Below are 14,389 nucleotides of genomic sequence, written 5' to 3'. Positions count from 1 at the left end.
CCCCCCCCCCCCCCCCCAGGACATGAAAACCACCTCCCAGACTGACCAGGGTCACTAGTGACTGCACTGTGTATGTGTCCTGATGCTGGACCTGACCCCACCTCTGTACCCTGCTAAAGGTGACTGTCCTGTCCAATTACCAAGCCCCTTCCCCCCCTTCAGACAGACTCTCCTCCAAAACAAAGTCATTAACAGAAACGAATATTTTATTTTGAACCACACATGAAACGTGGGGGGCTTCTGTGAGGTGGGTAGGAAAGGACTTTTCAAATTTTGGGGAATGAGAGCCTTCTAGTGCTAGAGCAGTCTGCAGGGGTTGACTGAAAGTTTTAACGGCCCTTGCCGCCCCTCCTTCTTTGTACTTTGGGTGAGGGGGGTGTGGGACTTGGTGGCGGGGGAGGGTGGTTAGAGATAGACTGCAGCGGGGCTCTGTCCTCCTGCCTCCGATCTTGCAGAACATCCACAAGGCGCCGGAGCGTGTCCGTTTGCTCCCTCATTAGTCCAAGCAGCTTTTCAGTAGCTTGCTGGTCCTCCTGACGCCACCTCTCCTCCCGTTCCATGACTGCTCGGTGCATTTGTGACAAGTTCTCCCTCCACTGTGTCTGCTGGGCTGCCTGGGCTCGGGAGCAGTCCATTAGTTCTGAGAACATGTCTTCACGCGTCTTCTTCTTCCTCCGCCTAATCTGCGCTAGCCTCTGGGAGTGTGCTGACAGGCTGGGTTGGGAGACAGTCGCAGATGTGTCTGTGGGAATAGGAAAAAGGGAGTGAATTCCTGAGACAGATAAATGAAGTTGTGTACAAAGAACCTAGTCTTTCTCTGTGAACAAGACCATGCACTCCACCTCTCACATGCGCACTCAGGACAAGGTCGAATTTTCGGCCCTCGCCTTCAGTGCCTGGGGTCTTGCAGTGGTCTTTGCAGTGGTCTTGCAGTGATCTGAGAAGCGTGGCAGGACACTTGAACTTCTGTAGCAGGCAATCATGGTAAGCCCTAGACTTGTGGCTGCTTAAAACTTTAATAGGAGCACTGGCCTCCTGTCACATTGAAAGCAATGCCAGTCTCAATGCCAGCAATCAGGCAAGCATGAACTCTGCCCCTGTCCCACCCCCTCGCGGCTGTCCCAGGGAAAGATCCCTGTATGCTGCCCCTCTCCCTCCACCGCGTGGCTGTAAAGCAGTCCCAATACTAACATTCCCCTCCCTAATTCAAAGCAGGGCATCATGAGCGACATCACCCTCATGAGGATCTCGGAGAGCGAGAAGGAATGCATGCTGAGGGAAAGCATGCAAAAACCAGGGCCGTATGCCGCTATGCTCTGCCGTGCGATCAGGGCCGGCTCCAGGCACCAGGCACCCAAGCTGGTGCTTGGGGCGGCACCTGGAGGGGGGCGGCGGCGCAGCGCCCGGCCCCCGGGGAGAGCGGGGCCACAGCAGGGCTCGCCGCCCTCCCCCCGGCGCTCTGGCCGCCCTCCCCCCGGCCGCCGGGGCTCGCCGCCCTGTGCTCTGGCCGCCGGGGGGGAGAGCCGAGCCCCAGCCGGGGCTCGCTGCCCTGCCCCCGGCGCTCTGGTCGCCAGAGGGGGAGAGCCGAGCCCCAGCCGGGGCTCGCTGCCCTCCCCCAAGGGCTGGGGGAGGGGGGGCGGCCGGAGGCTTTTTCGCCTGGGGCAGCGAAAAAGCCAGAGCCGGGCCTGCGTGCGATGATCCCTGAATACTTGATTGTGTCGTGGCGGGGAAACGTGTGCTACCACGGAGGGCCCAATAAGATCGCCCTACCCAGGAACCTGATGAACAGGCTGGAACTGTACCTCTATGAGACCTACGAGGAGTTCTCCTATGAGGATTTCGCGTCTATCCCCGGCCATATTGACCGGATTTTCGCGTAGGTGCACTGGGACTAAAGAGTGGAGCGTCTTGGGCTGCATAATCATGAATAACCGGACATTGTAAAAAATTTTTTAAATAGTTGGGACTAAATAGTGAAGAGCCCAAGGCAGAGAAATCATGAGAAACCCTTTGTTGATATTGTAAATATTCCAGTTTTGTTGCAGATAAATGTTTACATGTTTAAAGCACTTTAGGAAATAAGCCATTGTTAATATTGTAAATAATTCAGTTCTGTTAAAAATAAATGTTTAGATGTTTAAAGCACTTACTGCTTGATCCTTCCCCTGATTCTGTGTCCGGGGTAAGGGATGGGGACGGTTGGTAGGGGATCTAGGTAAGGGTGATGAAGAGCTCCTGGCTGTCGGGGAAATCAGCGGTGCCAGCGCTGTCGACTGCATCGTCCTCCTCATCTCCATCTCCTTCTTCATCTTCCCCGTCTGCTAACATGTCCGACGAGGAACCGGCCGCGGACAATATCCCATCCTCAGAGACCACGGTCACTGGTGGGGTAGTGGTGGCGGCCGCACCTAGGATGGAATGCAGTGCCTCGTAGAAACGGGATGTGTGGGGCTGGGATCCGGAGCGTCCGTTTGCCTCTTTGGTTTTTTGGTAGCCTTGTCTCAGCTCCTTGATTTTGACGGGGCACTGCGTTGCATCCCGGCTGTATCCTCTCTCTGCCATGGCTTTAGAGATCTTCTCGTAGATCTTTGCTTTCCTTCTTTTGGAGCGCAGCTCTGAAAGCACGGACTCATCGCCCCACACAGCGATGAGATCCAAGACTTCCCGATCAGTCCATGCTGGGGCCCTCTTTCTATTAGATTGCACGGCCATCTCTGCTGGAGAGCTCTGCATCGTTGCCACTGCTGCTGAGCTCGCCACGATGTCCAAACAGGAACTGAGATTCAAACTGCCCAGACAGGAAAAGGAATTCAAATTTTCCCGGGGCTTTTCCTGTGTGGCTGGTCAGAGCATCCGAGCTCGGACTGCTGTCCAGAGCGTCAACAGAGTGGTGCACTGTGGGATAGCTCCCGGAGCTATTAGCGTCGATTTCCATCCACACCTAGCCTAATTCGATATGGCCATTTCGAATTTAGCGCTACTCCTCTCGTTGGGGAGGAGTACAGAAGTCGAATTTAAGAGAGCTCTATGTCGAACTAAATAGCTTCGTGGTGTGGACGGGTGCAGGGTTAATTCGATGTAACGGCGCTAAATTCGACATAAAAGCCTAGTGTAGACCAGGCCTAAGTGTTTACTTTTATAAGGCCAAGATTTTCAAAAACAGGAGCCTAAAGTTAGACGGCTAAATCCCATAGCTAGGCATCTACCTGATTTTTCAGAAAAGGCTGAGCTCCCAATCGGGCTCCCGTTGGCCTCTTAATGTTTTGGAAGAAGGAAGGTTTTAAATCCTGTTTCTTTTACCATAGATGTTTCTATTTATGCCCGATATACTTGAAACGTGTAATACTAAATCACTTTGATGTTAATTAGATAAATAAGAGACGAGACAGTCGCAATGTAATCAAAAATACATAACTTTGCTGCCATCATTGCTTGGGATCATGCTGCATTTAGACAATCTGGATTTATAACGCTAGCAATCCTAGACTCAAGTGAAGTCAGTTTTGTTATCTTCCCAGCGAGCTTCTGTTTGTTAATAGTTAGCAATGTTTTCCTTTGCTTTATGCTCTAAATCTTTCCATCTTTCTTTTAATTTCTTCAGTGTCTCCCTTGTTCTTTCCAGGGACACTTATTTTCTGTCCAACTTGTTGCTAGTTTTTAATCTTTATTTTTTTCCTGCAGATTTTCTAGAGGGGAGGTTGCATCAAGCACCATCTTCTTTCTCCACATTACAAATTTTCTCTTCTCCAAGTATCAGTTTCTTGTAAAGAAACTTAGTTTTTTTTTCTATAGTGTGATTGGTTTTGTTTTGAGAAAGCAGCTCTTTATAATGTGAGGTCATCCCCCAAGACAGAAAAGTTGTTCTTCAAATGTTTGCTCATGTCAATTCCATTCTAGGTGTGTGCGTGCCCACATACACAGTTGTCGGAGATTTTTGCCTTAGTGGTATCTGTAGGGTCAGCTGTGACTGCCCCTAGAGTGCTGCACTAATGGGTCGGCATATCAGGCGCCGCCGGTTCTATGCCCTCCCAGTTCCTTCTTACCACCCACCGTGGTTGGTCAGAGCGCCTCTCTCCCTTGCCTTGCAAGTGGTCAGCAGTTCTTTCCCTTTCAACTTCATGTTCCAGCAGTAAATAGTTTTGTTCATTGTAGATTAGTTAGTAAGTATCTGTGAAGTACTGTAGTTAGTCAGTTAGGGCATGCCATGTGGAGGGTCTCCGAGTTTTAAGCCCTGCACTGACTGTAATAGGCCTATGCCTGTTAGTGACTGCATGGCAGCTGTCTGAAGTGCCTGGGGGAATCCCACGTTCAAGAAAAGTGTTGCATCTGTAAGAAGTTTCATCCTAGGACACAGAAAGAATGTGACATTCGCTTGAGGGCCCTCCACATGAACGCCGCTCTTTGCACAGCCTTGGAGCTGGCCTGGCCGGATGCAACGCCAGCACTTTGGCCTCGGTGCATAGCGCGCCCCTGACACTGGGCTCCACCCGGCACCGATCCCCTTCGCCAGTGCCCAAGAAGAAGCCTAAGAAGCGGGACCTAGCCGCCTGCCAACACCAGAGCTGCAAGGTGGCACATCCCTGAGGGGACCTCCTACCCCCCATAAGGGATGCACCACTAACTCCGGGAAGCAATAAGGGATCCAGACTGATGGCGGAGTCAATGCCTTCCCAGTTCCCAAGGAGCAAAGGACTCTCCCACTGCAGCCAGCACTGCATGCTGCGATGGACCCAGCAAAGGCTCCCTATAAGGGTAAGCCAGGGGTGAAAGCCTCCCAGAAGACGAGTGAACGCCGTCGGTCTACGGAGCTGAGGCAGAGCCATTTATCGCCGTGCCCCTGGTCTCCACATCAGCCCAGGTCACCAGTTCGCCACAGATCACCAGCACCGTGCTCCCGGTCTTCACCCTCATGCTGGGCCTAACCCAGAGGGAATCGTCGGTCGCTGTATAGTTGGCACTGGTCATCTTCGCGCCGACCCTCTCCACGTCGATGATCACTGTCACCTAGACGCTCCCCAACACGGTGCTGCTCCCCCTACTCCCGGCACTGGTCTGACTATTTGAGGCACGTGTCACCCATGGCGACGGTTAGCCACCAGACTCGGGCATCAACGGCCCCGCCCTGGTCACTGGAGGAGGGTTCCTCCGGCACGGGGAGGGAGTTCAGCCCTCTCTGAGACCGCACCGTCGCAACTGGGCTCCTGAGGTTGCATCAACCTCGGCGGTGCTGGTTATGCGAATGCCCGTCTCACCAATCGTCCGTCACCACGTCAGGCTCCAAACGGCACTGATGGCACTGGGCTCGGTGCACAAAGTGTTAGCTGACGCTGAGGTGGAGGATGATGCCCCAGGCCCTCTCCCAGTGGTTCAGTCCTCGTCTCCAGACGAGGCTGTGGCAGGGCCTTCCCGTGCTAGCCCACCAGATGACTTTAAGGAGCACCAAGCCCTGCTCCAAAGGGTGGCCACTAACTTATGCCTAGAGGCAGAAGAGATGGCGAAGCAATCAGACACTTTGTTCAATGTGCTCTCCATATCCACCCCTACATGTGTCGCATTTCTGGTGCACGAAGGGGTCCTAAAGATTGCCAAAGCCCTCCGGCAAACCCTGTCCTCAATCCCATCCACTTCCAAGAGGGCTGATAAAATGTATTTCGTCCCCCCCAGTGGTTTCAAATACTTATACACTGACCCACCCCCCGGGGTCGTTGGTTGTGTCGGTGGCCAATGAGAAGGACAAGCAAGGGCATTCTAGTTCCATCCCCAAAAATTAGGAGGTCAAGAGACCGGACCTTTTCAGGAGGAAAATTTATTCCATGTCCAGTCTCCAATTCTGAGTCGCGAACCACCAGGCTCTTTTGGGGCGACATAATTTTAACCTGTAGGACTCCCTCCGTAAGTTTAAGGACTCCATGCCCCAACCGGTGACCCAAGAGTTTGGACTCTTGTTGATGAGGGTACCACAGCAGCTTCGTACTCGCTCCAGATGGCCTGGGATGTCGCCAGTGTGGTTGGCTTGGCTGTGGTCATGAGGCGCAGTGCCTGGCTTCAGACCACAGGCCTACCCCAGGAGATGCAGTCCTCAATACAAGATCTCCCATTCGCCGGAGTTGAGCCGTTTGCAGAACAAACGGACACAAGGCTGCATGGTCTGAAAGACACTCGGGCCACCCTCCATTCCCTGGGGTTAAATACGCCTCCGTCAGCAAGGAAACAATTCCGGCGGCCCCCACCACCAAGACCATGGCAGCCTTGGCAGGGATTTACAAGGAGAAGGGACACTAGTTTTAGTCGCCGCTGCCCTTCCTCCTCCCATTCACCTGTGCAGCCTGGCCCAGTGAAACACCACGGGGGCCAGAAGAGGGCATTTTGAGGGCGCACTCTAGAGCGATGCCCCAGTCAACTCCCTGGATCCGCCCCATCTTTTCCTCAACTGTCTCCATCCCTATCATTCGGCCTGGTTGCGAGTTACCTCAGACTGCTGGGAGCTAGAGATTGTGTCGCTGAGCTACGCCGTCCAGTTTTTGGCCTCCCTGCCCCCCCCCCATCCCTCTTCAGGGACCTGTCGCATGAGCAATTCCTCGTTCAGGAGGTAGACAACCTCCTACAACTGGGGGTGGTGGAGGAGGTCCCTCAGGAAATGAGGGGGAAAGGTTTCTACTCCTGCTATTTCCTGATCCCAAAAGCAAAAGGGGGACTGAGAGCCATTCTGGACCTACAAGGACTCAACAAGTACCTCAAGAAGTTGAAGTTTCGCATGGTTTCACTGGCCTCCATCATCCCCTCCCTGAATCCAGGTGACTGGTACACCGCTCTCAACTTGAAAGACGCTTATTTCCATATCTCTACCTTCCAATGACACCATTTTATGGTGGACCAGTGCCATTTCCAGCTCACGGCGCTTCCCTTTGGCCTCTCCTCGGCCTCGCAGGTATTTACAAAATGTATGTGTGACGGGTTGGATCACAGAAACCCCCTTGGGAGCTGCCGCCCGATGTGCCAAGACTACCCCTGCTTCTGTCTTCCCTGCCAGCTCAGGACTCCAGCACCCCGTCTTGCTGAATTAGACACTCCAGTCCACTTCAACACAGACCCAGGGTCTGAATCACTTGTCCCAAAACTGCAAGTTTACCCAAAAACAGCTCACAGGAGTGTGCTTGTCTTTAGCACTCAGATGCCCAACTCCCAATGGGGTCTAAACCCAGATAAATCCGTTTTACCCTGCATAAAGCTTATGCAGGGCAAACTCATAAATTGTTCGCCCTCTATAACACTGATAGAGAGATATGCACAGCTGTTTGCTCCCCCAGGTATTAATACATACTCTGAGTAAATTACTAAATAAAAAGTGATTTTATTAAATACAGACAGTAGGATTTAAGTGGTTTAAAGTAGTAACAGACAGAACAAAGTAAGTCACAAGCAAAATAAAATAAAATGCGCAAATCTATGCCTAATCAAACTAAATACAGATAATCTCACCCTCAGAGATGCTTCAGTAAGTTTTTCTCAGACTGGACACCTTCCAGGCCTGGGCACAATTCTTTCCCCTGGTACAGCTTTTGTTCCAGCTTAGGTGTTATCTAGGGGCTTCTCCATGATGGCTCCTCTCTGCCCCTCTTCTGTTCTCTTCCACCCCTTTATATATCTTTTGCATAAGGCGGGAATCCTTTGTCTCTCTGGGTTTCCACCCCCCCTCACTGGAAAAGCACCAGGTTAAAGATGGATTCCAGTTCAGGTGACATGATCACATGTCACTGCAAGACTTCATTACTCACTTGCCAGCACACACATATACAGGGAGACTCACAGGTAAACAGCCATCTGCAGACAATGGGAGTCATTAAGATTCCAAACCATCATTAATGGCCCACACTTTACATAATTACAATAGGCCCTCAGAGTTACATTTTATATTTCTAGTTTTAGATACAAGAGTGGTACATTTATACAAATCAGATGATCATACTCAGTAGATTATGCACTTTGTAATGATACCTTACAAGAGACCTTTTGCACGGAGCATATCCCAGTTGCATTATATTCACTTATTACCGTATTTTCTCTAAATTTATCCCAGTTACATTATATTGATTTATTATTATATTTTTATAAAACCATGTAGACTGCACAACGTCACAGTATGGTCCCAGTAGTCGCTTACCTGAGGCGTCGGGGGGTCCAGGTCTAACCTTATCTAGATGATTGGCTCATCAAGGGCAGATCACGGGATCAGGTGCAGAGCAGTCTCGACCTGGTGGATTCTACCTGTCACGACCTAGGCCTGTTAGTGAATGAAAAGAAATCGACCCTCGTACCAGTGCAACAGATAGAGTTTATCGGGGCAGTCCTCGACTCCACACAGGCTAGGGCCTTCCTTCTGGAGGCCCATTTCCGAGCCATGTAAAGTGTAATCTCCCATGTAAGGGGCCACCCTCTCACCACCACCCACACTTGCCAAAGGTGGCTAGGCCACATGGCTGCCTGTACTTACGTGGTCCGTCATGCCAGGCTCCTCCTCCGGCCGCTGCAGACATGGTTGGCATCTGTCTACATTCCCAACAGGCACGATCTGGACCTGGTGGTCAAGGTGCTGGTCCACATCCCGTCATCACTGGCGTGGTGGTTGGACCCTGTATCAGTGTTGCAGGGAGTTCCCTTCGTGTCCTCGTTGCTACCTCTGGTTTCTGACGCCTTGGACCTTTAAATGCCTTGGCTGGGGAGCCCACCTGAGCGAGCTCAGTACACTAGGCTGCTGGTTGGGGGTCGACCGCTCCATCCACATAAATGTCAGGAAGCTCAGGGCAGTTCACCTGGTCTGTCAGTCTTTTCGGTCCCACTTACAAGGCAAAGTGGTTTAAGTCCTGACAGACAACACCGCCATGATACTTTATTTCAACAAGCAAGGCAGAGCCAGTTCGTCAACCCTCTGCCAGGAAGCCCTATGTCTCTGGGATTTCTGTGTGCAGCATGCCATTCATGCTGGAACCAGGAACGTATTGGCAGATCACCTCAGCAGAGCCTTTTCGTCTCACCACAAATAGTCACTCCACCCGGAGGTGGTCAACAGGATCTTCCGAAATTTGGGATCTCCCCCGTGGACTTGTTCGCCCCTTGTTAGAAAAGGAAATGTCACCTGTTCTGCACATTTCTGGCGGTCAACGGGCTCCTTGTTGGACGCCTTCCTACTTGGTCGGGGGCTCTGATGTACGCTTTCCCACCAGTGCCATTGCTTCACAGAGTCCTCATGAAGATCAAGCAGGACAAGGCCAAGGTTATCCTGATAGCCCCAGTGTGGCCTCACCAACACTGGTTCGGCACGCTGATGGACCTGTCAGTGATGACCCTGATGCAGTTGCCTGTCTGGCCAGATCTCCTGTCCCAGAATCATGGCAGGCTCCTGTACTCGAATCTGGCAGCACTGCACCTAACAGCTTGGTTGCTGCATGGTTAACTGCCGAAGAGCAGGAGTGCTTGGCCCGCATCCAGCAGGTCCTACTGGGTAGTAGAAAGCCATCCACTAGAGCTACCTACCTGGCCAAATGGAGATGATTCTCATGCTGGGCCTCAGCCCAAAGGGTTAGGTCCGAGCAGGCCTCACTGCAGTCGATCTTGGGCTCCCTCATGCATCTCAAGCTCCAAGGCTTGTCCCTTTTATCAATTAAGGCTCACTTGGCCACCATATCAGCCTTTCACCCTCCATTCCAGGGCAGGTCGTTCTTCACTCATAACATGAGAGTCCGGTTCTTGAAAGGTCTGAAGCGACTCTACCCCCAGGTCCAGAACCCAGTCCCTCCATGGGACCTGAATCTGGTGCTCGCGTAGTTCATGAAAGCCTCCTTTGAGCCCTTGGCATCCTGTTCCCTTCTGCTCTCCTGGAAGGTGTAGTTCCTGGTGGTGGTAATTTCTGCCTGAAGGGTCTCCAAGATTAGGGCACTTACCGTGTCCACCCAGAGAATCTCATCTTGGATCACCGTCTGCATCCATTTTTGCTATAATCAGGCGAAGGTACCTCCACCGGCGATTGTAACTGCCTGCTCAACTAAAGCACAGGCCTCATTAGCAGCCTTCCTGGCCCATGTGCCAGTTCTGGATATCTGCAGGGCAGCCACCTGGTCGTCCATTCATACGTTCACATCTCACTATGTGCTTACCCAGTAAGCCCGAGGCGTGCGCACACCTAGAATGGAATGGACATGAGCAACACATCTCGAAGAACAACAGTTACGAAAGGTAGGTAACCGTTTTCTCCTTTGCAGAGAAATTAAAGGCTACAATTCTATCCTGATTTACACATGCAACCCCACTGATGTCACTATAAAAGGGGTATATGTGGAAGATAGGGAACTGAGTGGAGAGAGAAGTACAGGGGCTTGTGTAAAGCAGGAGTAAGTCTCCTAAAGTCAGTGGATTTATACTGATTAAAAACTGATCTAACTAAGTAAGAAGATTAGAACTGTGATATCTCTAGTATGTTTCCCGTACTACATATGTGAATTGAAATTTATATGCATAAAAGAGTGCAAGGTAGCCACCTCTGCGGTCAGCCAGGTCTTCTCAAGGGGTAATATGAATAAAAGCCTAAGTAAATTAATATAATAGAAAAAGAGTAAACAGAAAGCTCCTTATGGTTGTGGGTTCATCCCATTGCTATGTCCCCTGGGTGTGGGGCCCTAATTTCTTAGAGAAGTTCTTGCCCTTTTCTCACCCAAACAGCCCAGCCACTCCTATCACCCTTGAGCACCTGTAAAATGGGCAGGAGAAGCTGTGATGGCATCAACTCCATCTGACTGGGAACTAGGTAGGTTTCCTGCATGGACAGAGAGGCAACAAGTAAAGCAGGTAGAATTTACACTAAGGAATCAGTGATTGCCATGGAGTATTTATAGGCCACACAGACGTATAGACTATTTACTGTGTTTTATTTTGAGTTTTCTATGGAAGAATTCATTTTCAGAGAGTTTACAGAAAATGTGGTTTCCATTAACCACAATGCAAAACCAATTAAGGGCGTGTTATGGAAACCTGCTTTTCATATGGTTTATCCATAAGCTTCCCCCAAAATTACAGGACCTAGTCTGTGAAGTCTCTACTCAGTCCGGCAAAATTCCCATTGACGTAAGAGCTTCAGAACTGGACACACATTTTTTTAAAAAGTTCATTGTTTGTGAGGAAATGGGTATATTTTCTTGTATGTTGAAAAATCATGCAAGCCACAAAAGTAAGATAATGATTTTAAAAAGCCACAAACCATATAAACTATGTGTGAAAGCAGTATCCTGCCCAGCGCACTTATCTGTCAGAATCTAGTCACTGGTTGCACAGACTGAGCTACTAACCGGATTTGTGCTGTATACCACATTGTGATTTGTTTTCTCTCTCAATTTATGTGCATTGAATATTAAAATCCTGGAGAAATGTTTCTCAGTAAGTGTAAAACTTGTTACATGCTTGAAGTTTAGCATGTGCTCTGGTGCTTTGCTGGTTGGGGCCAGACTGCTCAGCACCTGGCGGGAATACACTATACAAATAAGCCATCTATTCCCTGCATACTAGAGGTAAAGATTCAACAGCTGGAGGGGCTTCAGTACCCCTGTGACTCCATCACCTAAGCTGGGAGGATTGATTCTTCCCCTCACTTCCCTGGATCTGAGTGTATCTCCCAAAATGAACTAATGCTGTATGATTTGTTAAACCAAACTCTACAACACTTTCTCCTCCTTAGCTGCCAGTAACAGGAATTACATTCTCCACTCTGGAAAATATTTGGACAGAAACATTATCTAAATCTCTCTGAACTGCACAGGCACTTACATTACTTATAGCATTAGTAGTTTCACACTCCCTCTGGGCACACGTACAGACTGCTAAGCAGGCTGATTTATTCTCCTGGACCCCATTTACTTTTTAAATAGTTGTGCTTAGTTTTAAAATTCAGTGTAAGTTCCTAACTAAATGCCATGTGCTATATAAATATACATTTATCTCAGTGTACTTATGTGAGTGAAGATGTCTATTTAGGTCTGTGTATTGATGTGAGGGAAAATGTCTATTTAAGTCTGTGTATTGTTTTGGTTTTTTGGCGGGGAGAACAGATGTGTTTGTTTGTGCACGCATGCGCAAAGACCGTAAGCTTCAGAGACGCTGCAAGACTGCATGATAAAGGATTGAGAAAATGTGGGGAATTTGCCATTTTATTTCAGGAAAAAAGTGTGTCCATTGGATATATTTTGATGATCTCTATTTTTTAATTAATTACCAATACTACACTCTGATTTTTTGGAGTTGTTTTTAAAAAGAGGCAAAGATTCATTACATAGTTTTCAAATTGTCACTGAATTCTTGTTGTTCTTCCAAAACAATGCATTTTAACCACAGATGATTCTCAGGGGACAAAGAAAACATTGCAGAACAGGCTTATGTCAGAACTACTCTATCTTCTCTCACTAGGCTATTTAAACGTTTAAAGTGACAGGTCTTTAACATGTTTCTTCAATGCTCTTTAAGAACAAATTCCGTGCTTGATATTGTGGGCCAGCACAAGACCCTCCATATCTCTTTTAATCTTAAACAGCAGCTGCACAGAGGGAGGGTAGGCAGAGCAGTCACCCTGGATGCTTGTGTAACAACCATGTTGTAATCAGATCTCCTGATTCTGTTACAGTTGTAGTGTAGATGGGTCATTGTAACATAGCTGTTTAAGTACAAACAAAAGATAAACCAAGAGTCTCATAAAAGGCCTTGGTAACTTTCTAGAAATGACTCACTTAAACCAAACAGGGTGAAATCCTACTCCTACAGAACTCAATAGCAAAACTCCCATTGGGGGTGACATTTTGGTCCCATTGAAATCAATCTCTTAATATAGAAGGCCTGATTCTCTACTCCATTACAATAGTTTTCTGCCACTGATTTCTGTGGAACAGTACAACTGGAGTAACAGCGCGATGAATGAGGCCTAGAAAGTGTCCCCAGTCAAACTTTGAGTTTGTCAGAGACTGAACACTTGAGTAGTGTTTAAGTGACTTTCCCTACTCCTTAAATGCCACTCTGCATATCGCACAACTTCAGCTATGAAGTCACAACAATGACTTGGTATTACTGGGTTACATAGAATTTGTATTCACTTCCCACTTACTGATGTTTTATCATTTACTTACTTTATTGTTGTTTTAATTCAGAAAACAAAATCTGATAGTTTTTGTTTTCTCAAATAATCCACAAATTTCGAAATTGAAACAATATGAAATGTTGGGCCAAACAAAAACCTCACATGAAAGTGAATGACTAGCAGTAATTTGACTTTGAAAGGCCCTTTGTGTATTTAAAACATTAAAAATGACCATTGACTGTAAGTGCAGCGCCATTTTTATTCATTCAGTCACTTATTTTTTCTGTTATGCCTTTGGATTACTGTTAATGAAGAAGGATTTGTCTTCCCATATAAGGTCTTCGATTAAGTTAAATTTGGGAAGGTTGTAAAGGGCTTTGAAGAAGAAAATCACTATATAAGCAGTTCTTGATATATGTTCTTTAAATGATTTATTCCAATTAGATTATTGCAACTGTTACAAATAATCGTGGGCTACAGTAGCCACTAACCAATAGTTCCAGTGAAAATACAGATGAGTTGGTGATTCTGTATTTTATTGGGAGATCTTGTGATGAATAAGTGATTAGCCTTCTGTCACCAACTTTTTAAGAGGTGTATTTTGTTTTGTTTTTCACTAACTACTCCCCAGAAAAATGTGGATGGAAATCCTGAGAGTCTAATAGATAACTCACTTGTCTTTATGCTTTAACCTTTCATAGAGGGGAAAGGAAAGTACATTGGGATTTTGTTTTTGTACCTTTCACATTATGAAAAACAGACCCCCAAAACTGCTGTGTTTGAAAGACTAAAACAGATAATTAATTCATAATGGGTGTTGAAGTGGAAACTGTCAGGCCACAGCTTTCCCAGCTTTCACTTAATCATTTGAAACTCATTTTCTGTTGTTTTCACTGACTGCAATCCCTTAGAGAGAATATAAAACTTGCACCATCCAGCATGGAATTCCACTCACTTAATGCCTTGTGCTCTGTGTAAACTCACTTTCACTCACTGTTGTCATTGCTTACAGGAAAAGCCATACCAGTGCTCTGAGTGCAACAAGGCTTTCAGTCAGAAGCGAGGCCTGGATGAGCACATGAGGACCCATACTGGAGAGAAACCGTTCCAGTGTGATGTGAGTTGAGCTTTCCCTTTTTCTTCTTGAATTCAACCCAGGAGTCAGACTTTTATTTTCCATAAGACTATTGGCCTATATGTATTTTCACTTTACAGTTACGTGCAACAGCATAAACTAACACTGTTTTATGGTCTTTGATTGCTTAACTAATGAGATCATTG

The 14,389-nt window shown here is 48.0% G+C and overlaps 1 protein-coding gene across 2 annotated transcripts in view; it reads left to right on the top strand.

Moving 5' to 3' along the window:
- PRDM5 (PR/SET domain 5) overlaps positions 1–14,389 on the top strand; it is a 142,047-nt gene that overhangs the window by 116,782 nt on the left and 10,876 nt on the right. For both annotated transcript variants that reach the window (XM_024213049.2, XM_024213040.2), the window contains exon 15: positions 14,121–14,225. In XM_024213049.2, coding sequence (XP_024068817.1) covers positions 14,121–14,225 — 105 coding nt within the window. The remainder of the gene's footprint in view (positions 1–14,120; positions 14,226–14,389) is intronic.

Source organism: Terrapene carolina, unplaced genomic scaffold (assembly GCF_002925995.2).
Source record: "Terrapene carolina triunguis isolate 2854851 unplaced genomic scaffold, T_m_triunguis-2.0 Scaffold66, whole genome shotgun sequence".
NCBI lineage: Eukaryota > Metazoa > Chordata > Testudines > Emydidae > Terrapene > Terrapene triunguis.
The sequence above is the reverse complement of the archived record's forward strand: the minus strand, read 5'-3'. Positions and strand labels throughout refer to the sequence as shown.